The sequence below is a fragment of the Muscardinus avellanarius genome (genome assembly GCF_963383645.1).
Source record: "Muscardinus avellanarius genome assembly, chromosome: 1".
In the NCBI taxonomy this organism is placed as follows: Eukaryota; Metazoa; Chordata; class Mammalia; order Rodentia; family Gliridae; genus Muscardinus; species Muscardinus avellanarius.
The window spans coordinates 179,026,435-179,039,268 of record NC_137786.1 but is presented as its reverse complement, the minus strand read 5'-3'; the positions used below and the strand labels follow the sequence as shown (position 1 = coordinate 179,039,268).

At 50.2% G+C, this 12,834-nt stretch overlaps 1 protein-coding gene across 1 annotated transcript in view; it reads right to left on the bottom strand.

The window, feature by feature from the left end:
• Window positions 1–12,283, bottom strand: part of LOC308258800 (GPI-linked NAD(P)(+)--arginine ADP-ribosyltransferase 1-like) — a gene marked incomplete at both ends in the record, with an annotated part of 38,907 nt that extends 26,624 nt beyond the window's left edge. Inside the window, 2 exons of the mRNA XM_080689427.1 lie at window positions 11,174–11,954; window positions 12,221–12,283. Coding sequence (XP_080545553.1) covers window positions 11,174–11,954; window positions 12,221–12,283 — 844 coding nt within the window. The remainder of the gene's footprint in view (window positions 1–11,173; window positions 11,955–12,220) is intronic.
• Between the last annotated feature and the right edge of the window lie 551 nt (window positions 12,284–12,834).

Below are 12,834 nucleotides of genomic sequence, written 5' to 3'. Positions count from 1 at the left end.
TCAGCCTCCTAAATGCTGGGATTACAAACGTGTGTCACCACGCCACTCTGCCATGTCTTAAGATGGCCTGCCTTTACCCTCGAATCCCTCACTTTCCTTAACAAAACCTCTGTCTTTCCCTTGACCAGCATGTGTTGAAATTCTTTTCTGCCATGTAGCCCAGAACCCTACAGAATTGTTTTCCCGTGTCATATTCTTTGGCTGGCCAACATGAAGCTTCAGAGATCTGCATTTTTGTAAGTCCACTCATGACAAGGGAAAAAGTGATTGGAGGCAGGTAACAAAAAGTGAAGTGATTCCGTGGTCTTCATGTGCATAATCAAGGTGCATGACTCTTCCCAGGACACATGTTCAGAAAATGGCCTTGTTTGCCTGAGCCAAGGGTGGAGTTTGCCCTGTGATGTCACAGTGTCACCCAGCACATACTTGTGCAGATCAGGTGAAGAATCTGGTTTCAACTAGTTTGAGCTACTTCCAAATTCCTGAAAAAATGACTTAGGCATTCCTTAACATTGTGACCTATGTGTCAGAGGTGTTGTCCACAGCAGAGTTGATAGGAGTAAATTCCCAAGCTACATGACCCTCTGTGTTAAATCTACTTTGTGTCACTGTGATAAACGCACCTGACAAGAACCACTGAGAGGGGAAAGTTTTATTTAAAGTTTCAGGCCATGGTCGACTGAATCCAAGGCAGACACCTCACAACGGCAGGACACGGCAGAGGAAAGCTGTTCAGCTCGTGGATGCTGGGAAGCAGAGGTACAGAGACAGGAAACAGCCTGGACACACACAGCCCTCCAGATGATACCCCTAGTGACCCAACTCCTCCAGGCTCCCCCTCTGAAACTTGCTGCCTTGTGAACCACGTTGTGGTTGGGATTTGTATTTCCCTGGTCAATAATGATGCTGAGCATTTTCCATATACCTGTTAGTCAATTGTATATCAAATTTTATAAAATGCTTATTCAGGCTTATTGCCTATTTTTGAATTAGATATTTTTCCTCTTTTGAATTAGACTTTTTGCATTTTTTTTTTACTATCTTGATATTAACTTCTTGTTGGAAATAACACTTTGCAGGTACTTTCTCCCATTCCATTGGTAGTTTCTGCACCCTGCTGATTGTATCCTGAGATATTCCTGTCTTAGCCTCTCAAAAACTGGGATTACAAGCACCATGCCTAGCTTGGTTGTTAATTTTATATCCTGCTACTTTGTTGAATTAGTTTATCAGCTCAGGAATTTTTTTATGAAGATTTGGAGGGTCTTCTAAATGTTGGATTATAGCATGTCTTAATAATTTGATTTCTATTCCTATGTGTATCTTTTGAACTTGCTTTTTTTTGTCTGATTGTTTTGGTGAAAATTTTGAGTAGTATTTTGAGTAAACGTGAAGTCAGTAAGCATCTTTGACTTGTTCTTGATTTTGGAGAGAATACTTTCAGTTTTTCCTCATTCCCTATTAGTTTATCTCTATTGCTTTCAGTTTTATTTATTTATTTATTTATTTATTTATTTATTTATTTATTGTGTGTGTGTGTGTGTGTGTGTGTGTGTGTGTGTTACTGGGGTTCCTGGGAACCCTTCTACCTCCAGGCTACATTCCAAGAAGCAGGGTCTCTTAAGCCAGCGAGGCTGGCTTTGAACCTGTGTGATCCTCCCATCTCCGCCTCCCAAGAACAGGGATTAAAAGCGTGTGTGCGCCACCACGCTCGGCGCTTCTTTTCAGTTTTCTTTAAAACATAAATAGGTGCTGAATTTTTAGTGAAGTATTTGTTTTGGCTAAATATTTGCATGAACACATGTGAAGCTTAAAACATTATGATAGAGCCAGGCATGGTGGCTCACGCTTGTAATCCCAGCATTTAGGAGGCTGAGACCAGATGATCGCAGTTCGTGGACAGCCTCGGCTACTTAGGCCCTCTGCAACTTAGTGAGACCCTGTTTCAAAATAAAGAATAAAAAATAGGGCAGGAGTATAGCTTGGAGGTCAAATGCCCCTGGTTTCCACCCCCAGACCCACAATAAATAAATAAATACATACATACATACATACATACATACATACATACATACATACAAAATAAAACACTATGATAAGCTTTTAAACTGATGGGTGTTCCAGAAATTAGTCTCAAAGGATAAGATAAAAAATATATATATATATATATATATATATATATATATATATATATATTGGTCAGGCCGGGTGTGGTGGCACACGAAGGATAACGCAGGTTTGAAGCCAGACGCGCGCACTGGCTTAGGAGACCCTGTTTCCAAAGAAAAATGTAAAAACAGGTCTGGGAGTGTAGCCCAGAGGTAGAAGGGCTTCCAGGAACCCCAGTACCACCAAAAAATATATATATTGCACTTCCGGGAAGATGGCGACCGAGAAAAGTGGGGCTTAAGAGCCCCCTAACAACCAACTCTATTACCACAAAATCAGCACCTTTCATAGCCAGAAAACACTATCACCAGAGAAACAAAAAAATCACCAGCCCCAGAGAGGAGGGGGACTCAGAACAGAGCTCAGAGCCACAGAGGAGATACGCCGGCCTCACGCCCGAGGACACGGCAGCAGCGCCTTACTGCCGGTTGCAGCAGCGAGCTCACCAGACAGCTACGGCTACAGACCGATGCACTCAACAGCCCACCAGGCTCCAGAGAGGAGCAGCGGACAATGAGCCAAGGGACTCAGAGCGGAGCTCAAAACCAGAGAGAAATATACCAGCCTCATGGCCGAGGGCGTGGCAGCGGCACCATATGCCACTGGCAGCAGCAACAGCGAATTCACAGAGTCCACTACAGCTATATCTGCGTACTCAACAACAGTGAGTCAAATTGCGGGTCCCAGAGGAGAAATCCCAGTACTGCACTCCCAGGGACTTAACCCAGTGGGGGAGTGGCGGTGGCAGAGATATCACTCCATAGGAGAACGCCCAACCTGGCACCCCCCATGGTCTAAAGCAGCCTCTATCAACTCCCTGGGTCTGAGACTCTATGATACAACCCAGTAAAGGAGTGGTGGGGTCTGAGAAACCACAGACTCGAGATCCAGAGCACCATAAGTGAAGTCGTAGTGACCCAAGGGAAGAACCCAGAGAAGGCACAAACTTCCGAAATCATGGGAAAGAGGAATAACACTGGAGCAATGAATGCCCACAACCCCACAACATCAGAACCCGATAAAACAGAAAATCAGAGATTTCTAGAAGATCAAATCAGGAAAATAACTGTAGAAATAATAGAGGTGCTTCGAAAAGAACTCAGAGAGAGCCAAAAAGAGATAAAGTATGCAATTAATGAAGTAAAGGCCTCAATTCAAAGCATGAACAACCGATTACACCACATGGAGAACAGAATCTCGCTCTTAGAAGATGATCATTCCAAAAATGAACGCATAGTTTCTAATCTAGAAAAAAATATCCGACAGCAGGAATCTGACATTGAAGAAATATGGGCCCATTTTAAGAGAGCTAACCTAAGAATAATTGGAATAGAGGAGGGAAAAGAAAGTGAAACCAAAGGGATCAACAATCTCTTCAAGGAAGTAATAGCAGAAATTTTCCAAACATAGAGCAAGAGGTTGATACACAGGTCCAGGAAACTTATAGAACTCCCTTTAGACAGGATTGGAGAAGAGGATCCCCACGCCACATAATTGTCAAAATGACCAATGTGGAAGCCAAGCAGAGAATCTTAAAGGCAACAAAAACAAAGGGCCAAGTGACATTCAGAGGCAAACCAATTAGAATCACTCCAGACTTCCCAAACCAAGTCATGAGAGCCAGAAGGGCTTGGAGTAACATTTTCCCAATTCTGAAAGAAAACAACTTTCAGCCAAAAATTTCCTACCCAGCAAAACTTTCTATCAAATTAGATGGAAAAATAAGAAGCTTCCATGACAAACAGAAACTGAAGGAATTTATATCTTCAAAACCAGCACTAGAGAAAATACTCAAAGAGATTAACTACAAAGAAGAAATAGGTAACACACACCAGAACCAGAGAAACAAGATTTTCCATCCAACAGACAACTAAGATTAGTTCTCTGTGGAGATTCATTATTTTCTTTTATAAGTGGATTTATCTTAGGCACTTTATTATACTATTGGAAAGCTTATTAATAGATATTAGTCAATTAAGAAATAAAAATCATGAAAAATATAGGATATGATTAGAATAAAAATTAAATATTTCAATAATCATGTAAGATATATTTAACTAACAAATTTTAAAAATCTAGAATAATTGTCAGTCTAAATAATTCAAAGGTCTTTAAGGCTTTTTGTTCAATACAAAGGTTAAATGTTCTCCTTATGTCAGTAACAAACTAAAGGTAAGCATATTTTAAAAAGAACCTATTTTAATAGTTCTAGAATTTTTTTTTTCTTGTGGTACTGGGGTTCCTGGAAGCCCTTCTATCTCCGGGCTACATTCCCGACCTATTTTTACATTTTTTTAAATTAATTTATTTTTTAAATTGGTGCATTGTAGTCATATATCAATCACATTGGAGTACAAGATTTGAGAGGATATACAAGCACACATCATCCAATTAGCCCTCCTCCAGCCCCCATCCCATTCCCTCCCCCTCTCTCCATCCCACACTTCTTTGGTGATTTACTTTGATACATTTGTTTATGTACCTCCTGCGTTTTAAAGAGGCTCCGTCCTCCAGTATTACATACCCTCTGATTGGTCATATTAGTTGCTTCACTATAGGGCCCTTTCTATAGCTCAACCTCTTCCTGTTGCCCTTTTCCTCCTAGTTATTGCTGATTAAGAGAAGCGTCTGATTTATATTTTCTGCGATATTTCTCTGTGCATGCTGCGTTGCAAGTACCATTCCTACTCTTGATGGTCCCAGTAGTGGCCTGGCTACTCAGTGGACTGATCCAGACCTCGCTGGCTCAAGCAGCGGCCTTGCCTCATGGGAGGCCCCAGTTCTGGTCTCGCTGGCCCCTGAACCGGTCTAACCCCTAAGCTGGCTTTGGTCCCGACCTTGGAGGCCGCAGGAGTGAACTTGCCTCACGCCAGGCTCCGATGCTGGCCATTGGCCCCTGCACCGGTCTAACCCCTTGGCAGGATTCCAATCCTGGCCTCGGAGGCCCCAGCACCGGCCTAGCCTCATGGCAGGCTCCAATGCCGGCCTCGTTGGCCCCAGCACCAGCCTAACCCCTCGGCAGGCTCCGATCCCGGCCTCGGAGGCCCCAGCACTGGTCATGCCTCAAGGCAGGCTCCGATGCCGGCCTCGCTGGCCCCAGCACCGGCCTAACCCCTCGGCAGGCTCTTATCCTGGCCTCAGAGGCCCCAGTACTGGCCTTGCCTCAAGGCAGGCTCCGATGCCAGCCTCGCTGGCCCCAGCACCAGCCTAACACCTTGGCAGGCTCTGATCACGGATTTGGAGGCCCCAGTACCGGCCTTGCCTCAAGGCAGGCTCCGATGCCGGCCTCACTGGCCCCAGCACCAGCCTAACCCCTCAGCAGGCTCCGATCCCGGCCTCGGAGGCCCCAGCACTGGTCATGCCTCAAGGCAGGCTCCGATGCCGGCCTCGCTGGCCCCAGCACCGGCCTAACCCCTCGGCAGGCTCTTATCCTGGCCTCGGAGGCCCCAGTACCGGCCTTGCCTCACGGCAGGCTCCGATGCCGGCCTCGCTGGCCCCAGCACCAGCCTAACCCCTCGGCAGGCTCCGATCCCGACCTCGGAGGCCCCAGCACTGGTCATGCCTCACGGCAGGCTCCACTGCCAGCCTCATTGGCCCCAGCACCAGCCTAACCCCTCGGCAGGCTCTTATCCTGGCCTCGGAGGCCCCAGTACCGGCCTTGCCTCACGGCAGGCTCCGATGCCAGCCTCACTGGCCCCAGCAGCGGCCTAACCCCTCGGCAGGCTCCGATCCCGGCCTCGGAGGCCCCAGCACTGGTCATGCCTCACGGCAGGCTCCGATGCCGGGAGATTCATTATTTATGTTAGTCTTATACCTATCTCTAAATTGTATTGTTTGCTTTTATTGTTGTTAATTTTTAGGATTTCTAGTTGGAATATTAATATACCTTCATATATAGCATTTGGAAATATTTTATCCCATTCTATCAGTAACTTTTAACTCTGTTTACATTGTCTTTGGATATACAATATTTTATTTTTTAGGGAGTTTGTATACCCTTCTGTTGCCTGTGCCATTGAAATCATATCCAAGAAATCACTGCCAATTTCAATGTTGTGAGGTTTTATGACCCAGATTTTCTTCTAAAAGTTTATAGTCTTAAGATTTATATTTAGGTCTTTTATCTATTTTGAGTTAATATTTGTATATGGGATTAGGTAAGGGTCCAATTTTATTCTTTTTCATGTAATTATTATTACAAGAACCCAGAAAAATTTATACCCTTCACCAGTGAGGTTAATAATAAGAGAAAAGAGGGGAGTGCAATCACTGTAAAGCAATAGTGAATAATATGTAAACAAAGGTAAAATTAAAAAAAAAAAAAAAAAACTAGTCCGGCATTCAAGAGATTAGCTCGGATCTTCACCGGATCTTGCAGACAAGCAGTTCCAAAGGGCAACTTCCAGAAGAAACGGGCACACCCAAGGCTTGGAGGCCTCTCATGGAATCTTCTTTAACTTTTTTGGAACTTCCCATCTTTAGGGCTTAGTCCATATGGCAGGCATGGGGAGATGTGGCGTTCCAAGTGGATGTGAAGGAGTTCTCCCAGGTGTCGCCCACCTTGCCTTCTAAAATCTGAAAGCTTAAGCAAACTCACAACACAGTTTGGCAGATAAACACCAAAAATACCATGAAGTTTTTAGATTTAGTTGTCAGATGTATTTCCTTAGCTGCTGAACACTATTCCTCAAACTATAGGCTTAATAGAAGCCTATTCCTCTTATAAATAATCCATATTCCTGTCCCAGACCCTTTGCAATATCCTTTCCTTAGCCACGTGGCACCTCCCCCATCTCGGACAGGGCTCATACTGGGTGTAAAGGTCAAGAATCTTCCTAGCCTTCAGCTCCATTGTATTGGGCAGTGTTAGCTGCTCATAAACTAGGTTGCTTTGATGTCACGTCCAACGTTTGTCTTCCTGTATCTGGGCAGGATCACAAAGAGAGGGGTAAATAGAGGCATCGGGTTGCCTTCCTTCTAGGGCTTTTGTGTAAGTGATTAGGATGAAGGTCAGAGATAGAGGGGAAATCTGTGTTTGTAATTACTGACTGGAATGCTGCCACTGCATCTAAATTCTAACTAGATTTTATTACCATTTGAACAAAGCCGAGGACGTTTAGAGGCTTAGACAAATTACCAGGAAGTTTATTTTCCACGGACTCAGTTTCTCTCACAGTCCTGATCTTACACCACCGGAGCAATTCGTGTGGAGAGTTAAAAGAATCATTACCAAAAGAATAATAGTTATGAAATAATATCTAAAAGTCAGGGAGTACTTTGGCCAGAGACAACACCCTCTCTCGGGGCTTTTTAACCTGCCAATTAGCTGCGTGGGAGGTCTTCACGCAGATGCTGAGAGAAAGCAGGTGGTCTTGGCAGGAGGTATCACTGGGAGGGAGGAGGGAGGAGGAGAACAGGGCTCTCCCCTCCGTGTCCCTTGGGCTAGAAGAGTCCGAGAGCTCGGTGGTGGGATTCTTTGATCTGGGGGGAGGCAGCTGAGCGGCTCAGAATCCCCAAGTTCTTCTTGCTCTTACAGGGAAGTACTACATGGCCACTATGACCATGGTCACGTTCTCCACGGCACTCACCATCCTCATCATGAACCTGCATTACTGTGGTTCCAGTGCCCACCCAGTGCCGGCCTGGGCTCGGGGCCCCTGCTGGGATACCTGGCCAGGGGCCTGTGTTTGCGGGATTGATGGCAGCCTTGTGGGCAGTCCAGGCCACGGGAGTCAGCCCCCAGCCCCCAGCCCTCTGCTTGGCCCCCAGCAGGCCCATGACAGGAGCCCCATTGTCTGTGCCGGCAGGAGGCCTTACTGCACCATGTCGCCACCATCACCAGCACTTTCCGCAGCCACCGGGCCGCCCAGCGCCGCCATGAGGACTGGAAGCGCCTGGCCCGGGTGATGGACCGCTTCTTCCTGGGCACCTTCTTCTCCATGGCCCTGGTTATGAGCCTCCTGGTGCTGGTGCAGGCCCTGTGAGGGCCGGGACTGGGTCCCTGGGAGCTGCTACACCACAGCACCCACAGGCAGGGCTGCAGGGCCGGCCGGCTGCTGGTTCTCACAGGCCCAGCCTGTCCCTGCTCACTGCTGTGCAGAGCCCCGGAAGCCCCCTCTGCAGGACCAGCACTACTCATTCACAGTTCCCGAGGAGCCTTGTGGCCCCCGTGCCCTGAGCAAGAGGGTCCAGAGGCTGCCACTTCCCTAAACACAAAGAGGAGGAACTCTAAGAAGGAGCAGGATCAAGGTCCGGACCAACTGACTGTCCCTGCTCAGAGCTACACCTCAGAGTGGGAGAGAGCAGGTCACTGGGTGAGAACCAGCTGCCAGCCAGGCACCGCGGCACATCCTGTAATCCCAGTACTTGGGACGCAGAGACAGGAGGATCTCTGGTTGAGGTCAGCATCAGCATCTTAGTGAGACCTTGCTTCAAAATAAAAAACAGAAAGGGCTGAGGGTGTGGCTTGGGGGTAGAATAAATGCCCCTGGCTCGATCCCCAGTACTTAGAGAAGAAGAGCAGAGAACAGGAGCAGCTGCTGCATTCCCTGTCTTCCTAAGCAGCTGCTGTTCCCAGACCTGGTCTTGCCTGACCCTGCCAGGGGCCTGGGGAGCAGGAGGCTGCACAGACATTTACATAATAGGTAAGTGCCTCGCACCTCCTTGTGTCCTGCTTCCCCTTGGGCCCACACTGGTGGAGGCAGGGGTGGGGGTCCAGGTTTGTCTCTAGAGACAGGAGCCTCAGGACTCAAGGAGCAGCACAGAAATTGCATCTTCGCTAATGAAAAATGCCTGGGAGTGACAGGGAGCCTGGGGGAGAGAGGACCTAAAACGCTCTGCCTGGGTCCTGCTCTCTGGCCTCCATTCCCACTCACTGCTGTGAGGAGAGCTGGGAAGTGTCCAGGGGAGGGGCCGTGCAGGGACCCGCCCATCACAGGCATGGGCTCCTCCTGGGTTTTCCTCTTGGACCATCCCTGTGGCCGACTCAGTCCCTGCCTAGGGAAGCTCCAGTGTGACCTAGGAAGCATCCCGGGACCCGTGGAGCAGGGAGGCAGGGCTCCTAACCCAGCAGGTGGCAGAGATCAGAGAAGGCTTCGTGGCGGAATAAGTGGGTGCTTTCCAGGAGGTCATGGGGGCACCGAGGAGCACTGGCGAAGTGCTCTCCTCCCCATCAGCACCCGGCAATTCTATCTGCCTGTCCTGAGTCTCCCACCTCTACTTAGGGTCTCACTCCTCCGGCCTGGGGGAAGGCTCATTCCTCCAATTCTCTCCTGTGTGTCCACTGGCAGCCGTCATGCTGCCCCAGAGTTTCCTGTGGATGACTTTGGGGATCTTGGTCACACGAGGAGCACCCAGGTTTCCAACATCCCCAGGCAGCAGAGGCGGCAGGTGAGGCTGCGCAGTGTGTGCTGGTCAGAGGAGGTTCGCACCCCTGTGAGAGGGCCTACCAAAGGAAGCCCAGCAGCATCCAGAGAGCCCAGGCTGTGGAGAGCGAGCCCTGGCCCGAGGCTGCGGGGGAAGAGGTGGGAGAGAGATTTAGGAGCAGAGTGAGGACATGGAGGTGCCAGTCAGAACGGGTAGAGCAAGCTGGAAGGCTGAGACACAGATGCAGTAGAAAGAGCCCTGAAAAGTTTAGGGAGGAAGGTAGGCAGGGATGACAAGACCAGCGAGAGCCCAGTTTCCATTCCCAGGCTTACCCCCTGCCTTCTGTAGACACAAAGGAGGTGTTGCAGGGCTGGGATGGGGCAGGGATCTGACTGGGGTCTAAGGATGCTGACTAGGCTCCTCTGACCATACCCTTGAAGGAGCTGTGGTGGGCTGATATACAGGAAACATCCTCTCTGTATTTCATTTTAACTTATTTATTTAATGGGGTGTGTGTGTGTGTGTGTGTGTGTGTGTGTGTGTGTGCGCGTGTGTGTGTGTTTGAGAGAGAGAGAGACAGACAGACAGACAGGGAGAGACAGAGACAGAGAGACAGAGAGAGAGAACTGGGGATTGTACCTAGGGGCATTCTACCTCTGAGCTATACCCCCATCTCTCTCTCTCTCTCTCTCTCTCTCTCTCTCTCTCTCTCTCTCTCTCTGGTACTGGGGATGGAACCCAGGAGCATTGTACCTCCGAACTGCACCCCCAGCCCTATAATGAGTTGCAAAGGGCCTTGCTAAGAAGCTGAAGTTGTCCGTGAACTGCAATCCTCTGGTCTCAGTCTCCTGAATGCTGGGATTGCAAGTGTGCACCACCACGCCTGGCTCACCATTTCATTATTATCATTAAGTAGGTGGTTAGATCTCAAGAGGAGATATAAGCAAGGGCCTGACCCAGGGTGGCCTTCCCGCCCCTACAAGCTGAACCCTGAGATCCCAGCAGCCTTTACCTGAGCTGTCCAGATGGCAGGGCCCAGACTTGCACTTCTTGTCTGTAGGACAGAAACAGCAAAGAGACAAAGCCTCAGTGGCTGTCCTGCAGACATGGGCCTCAGCGCCCTGCTGGCCAGCCCTGGTGGGCTTAGGAGAAGAGGGTGCATTTACCCAGTTCTCCCTAGGGACAGGACCGCCCTGGATGCTGTTTGAGAGGAGCTGGAAGGGGGCAGCCACGGAGGGCAGGGTCCCTCCAGGCCACGCCTGTTCCCTCGGCACAAGCTGTAGCACAAGCACAAGCTGTGTGCTGTTAGTTGGGTCCGTGGAGGGGCTGGTGCACATGACCGGTCCCCCTTACTGCCAGTTCCTTTCCTTTCCTTTCCTTTCTTTTGCAGTATTGAGAACTGAACCCAGGGGCACTCTACCACTGAGCCCTTTATATTTTTTGAGACAGCGTCTCACTAATTGCCCAGGCTAGCCTTAAACTTGCTATCCTCCTGTCTCTGCCTCCTGAGTAGCTGGGATTACAGGCTGGGATTCCTACATGTACCCCTTGGACACGGGATGGGGCGTGGGTTTGCCCAGTCCCTCCTAGGAGGGGAAGCCCGCCTCTGCGCAGGCGCAGACCCGCGCACCTGCCTCACCTCTGATGTACTCGCAGTTGTAGGTGCTGCGTTTGCCCAGAGCGCGCAGGTAGATGCGGGCAGGGCCCTGGGCCGGTCGGCTGGCATTGACCACCTGGAAGGTCTCAAAGGGGGGAATCAGCACCTCCTCCTCTCCAGGGAAAAAGGAGTAGCCCTTGATGGGAGCCCCGAGGCAGGTCCAGATGCCAAAGAAGGTGTCTTCTCCGAACTGCTGGGCTGCAACATTCTGCAGGGACGCAGAGGCAAAGCCGCCCAGCCTTACCGTGGCCCCAGGCCCCGCTGGCCTGAAGCGCAGGCCATGCACCCCTCGGTACACCTGACGGCACTGGGCCGGCCGCTGGCCCCTGCTCAGCAGCTGCAGGGCCTCGGTCAGCAGGAAATGAAGCGTTTTGAAGGAGAAGTGATGGAGGTAGTGGGCCCGGGTGCGGCCCGCCTCGCGCACCGCTGCATTGAACTCCTTGTGCAGGGGGCTGTTGGCTGTGTAGGCCAGCAGGGCCACGCCGTGGTCGTCGCGGAAGCCCGGGGGTGGCGGGGGCAGGCGGGTGGGGCTGAGGCCCCACGCTGTCCCCCAGGCCCCGCGCTCCTGCCACTGGCTGCTCGCCTGGGCCCAGCCATCCGCATACACTTTGTTGGCCTGGAACTCCGTGTGGTTGAGATCCGGGAGGGCCTGTGTCATGGCTGCGGTGCAGCCCACATACTGATCGTCAAAGGAGGCCGGGGCCATGTCCAGGAGTATTTCTTGAGAGAAGAGGTCTCGGAGTGCGATGGGGTGGCTCTGCACCTGACAGGGAGGTAGCAGCAAGGACCCAGAGGGTGGGCCCCTTGGGGAATAGAGCCCTGCCATCCAGCTCTCCCCTCCAGGGAGGGGTGCACGCAGGGCCCCAAAGGCACTTGGAGGGCAGGGGGCTTGGGAAGTGCTGGCTCAGCCTCCCCCACCAGCATCTGGGCTGGCCCCTTGGGCAGAGCCATTCCCCAGGGAAGCAGTGGCATTCCCTCCTCCCTCTGGCCCTCCCTGCTGGGAGGATGGGACTTGGAGCATGACCACACCTGCAGTGTGCCCATGAGGCCCACAGACACAAGGAACAGCAACCCTGTGGCAGGAGTCTGCATGGTGGAGGTGACCCGCGACACTTGCTGTCTCTTTCTCCTCCTCTGGAAATTGTAGTGTTAATCTCTACACATTAAAAAAAAAATTAATAGCTGGGTGTAGTGGCACACGCTTGTAATCCCATTATTAGGATTATTTGCAAATCAGTGAGACCCTGTTTCAAAATAAAGAATAAAAAATAGGACTGGGAGCTGAGCATGGTGGCGCACGCTTGTACTCCCAGCATTCGGGAGGCTGAGACCTGAAGATCGTGGTTCACAGAGAGCCTCAGCTACTTAGTGAGGCCCTCTGCAACTTAGTGAGACCCTGTTTCAAAATAAAGAATAAAAAATAGGGCAGAGGGTGTAGCTCGGAGGTCGAATGTCCCTGGGTTCCATCCCCTGACCCACAAAAAAAAAAAAAAGAAATAGGACTGAGGGTATAGCTCAGAGGTAGAATGTCCCTGGGTTTCATCCCTAGTACCGCAAAAACAAAACAAAACAAAATAAAATGTTAGAAGCCAGGCATAGTGATGCATACTTGTAATCTCAGTACATGGGAGACTGAGACAGGA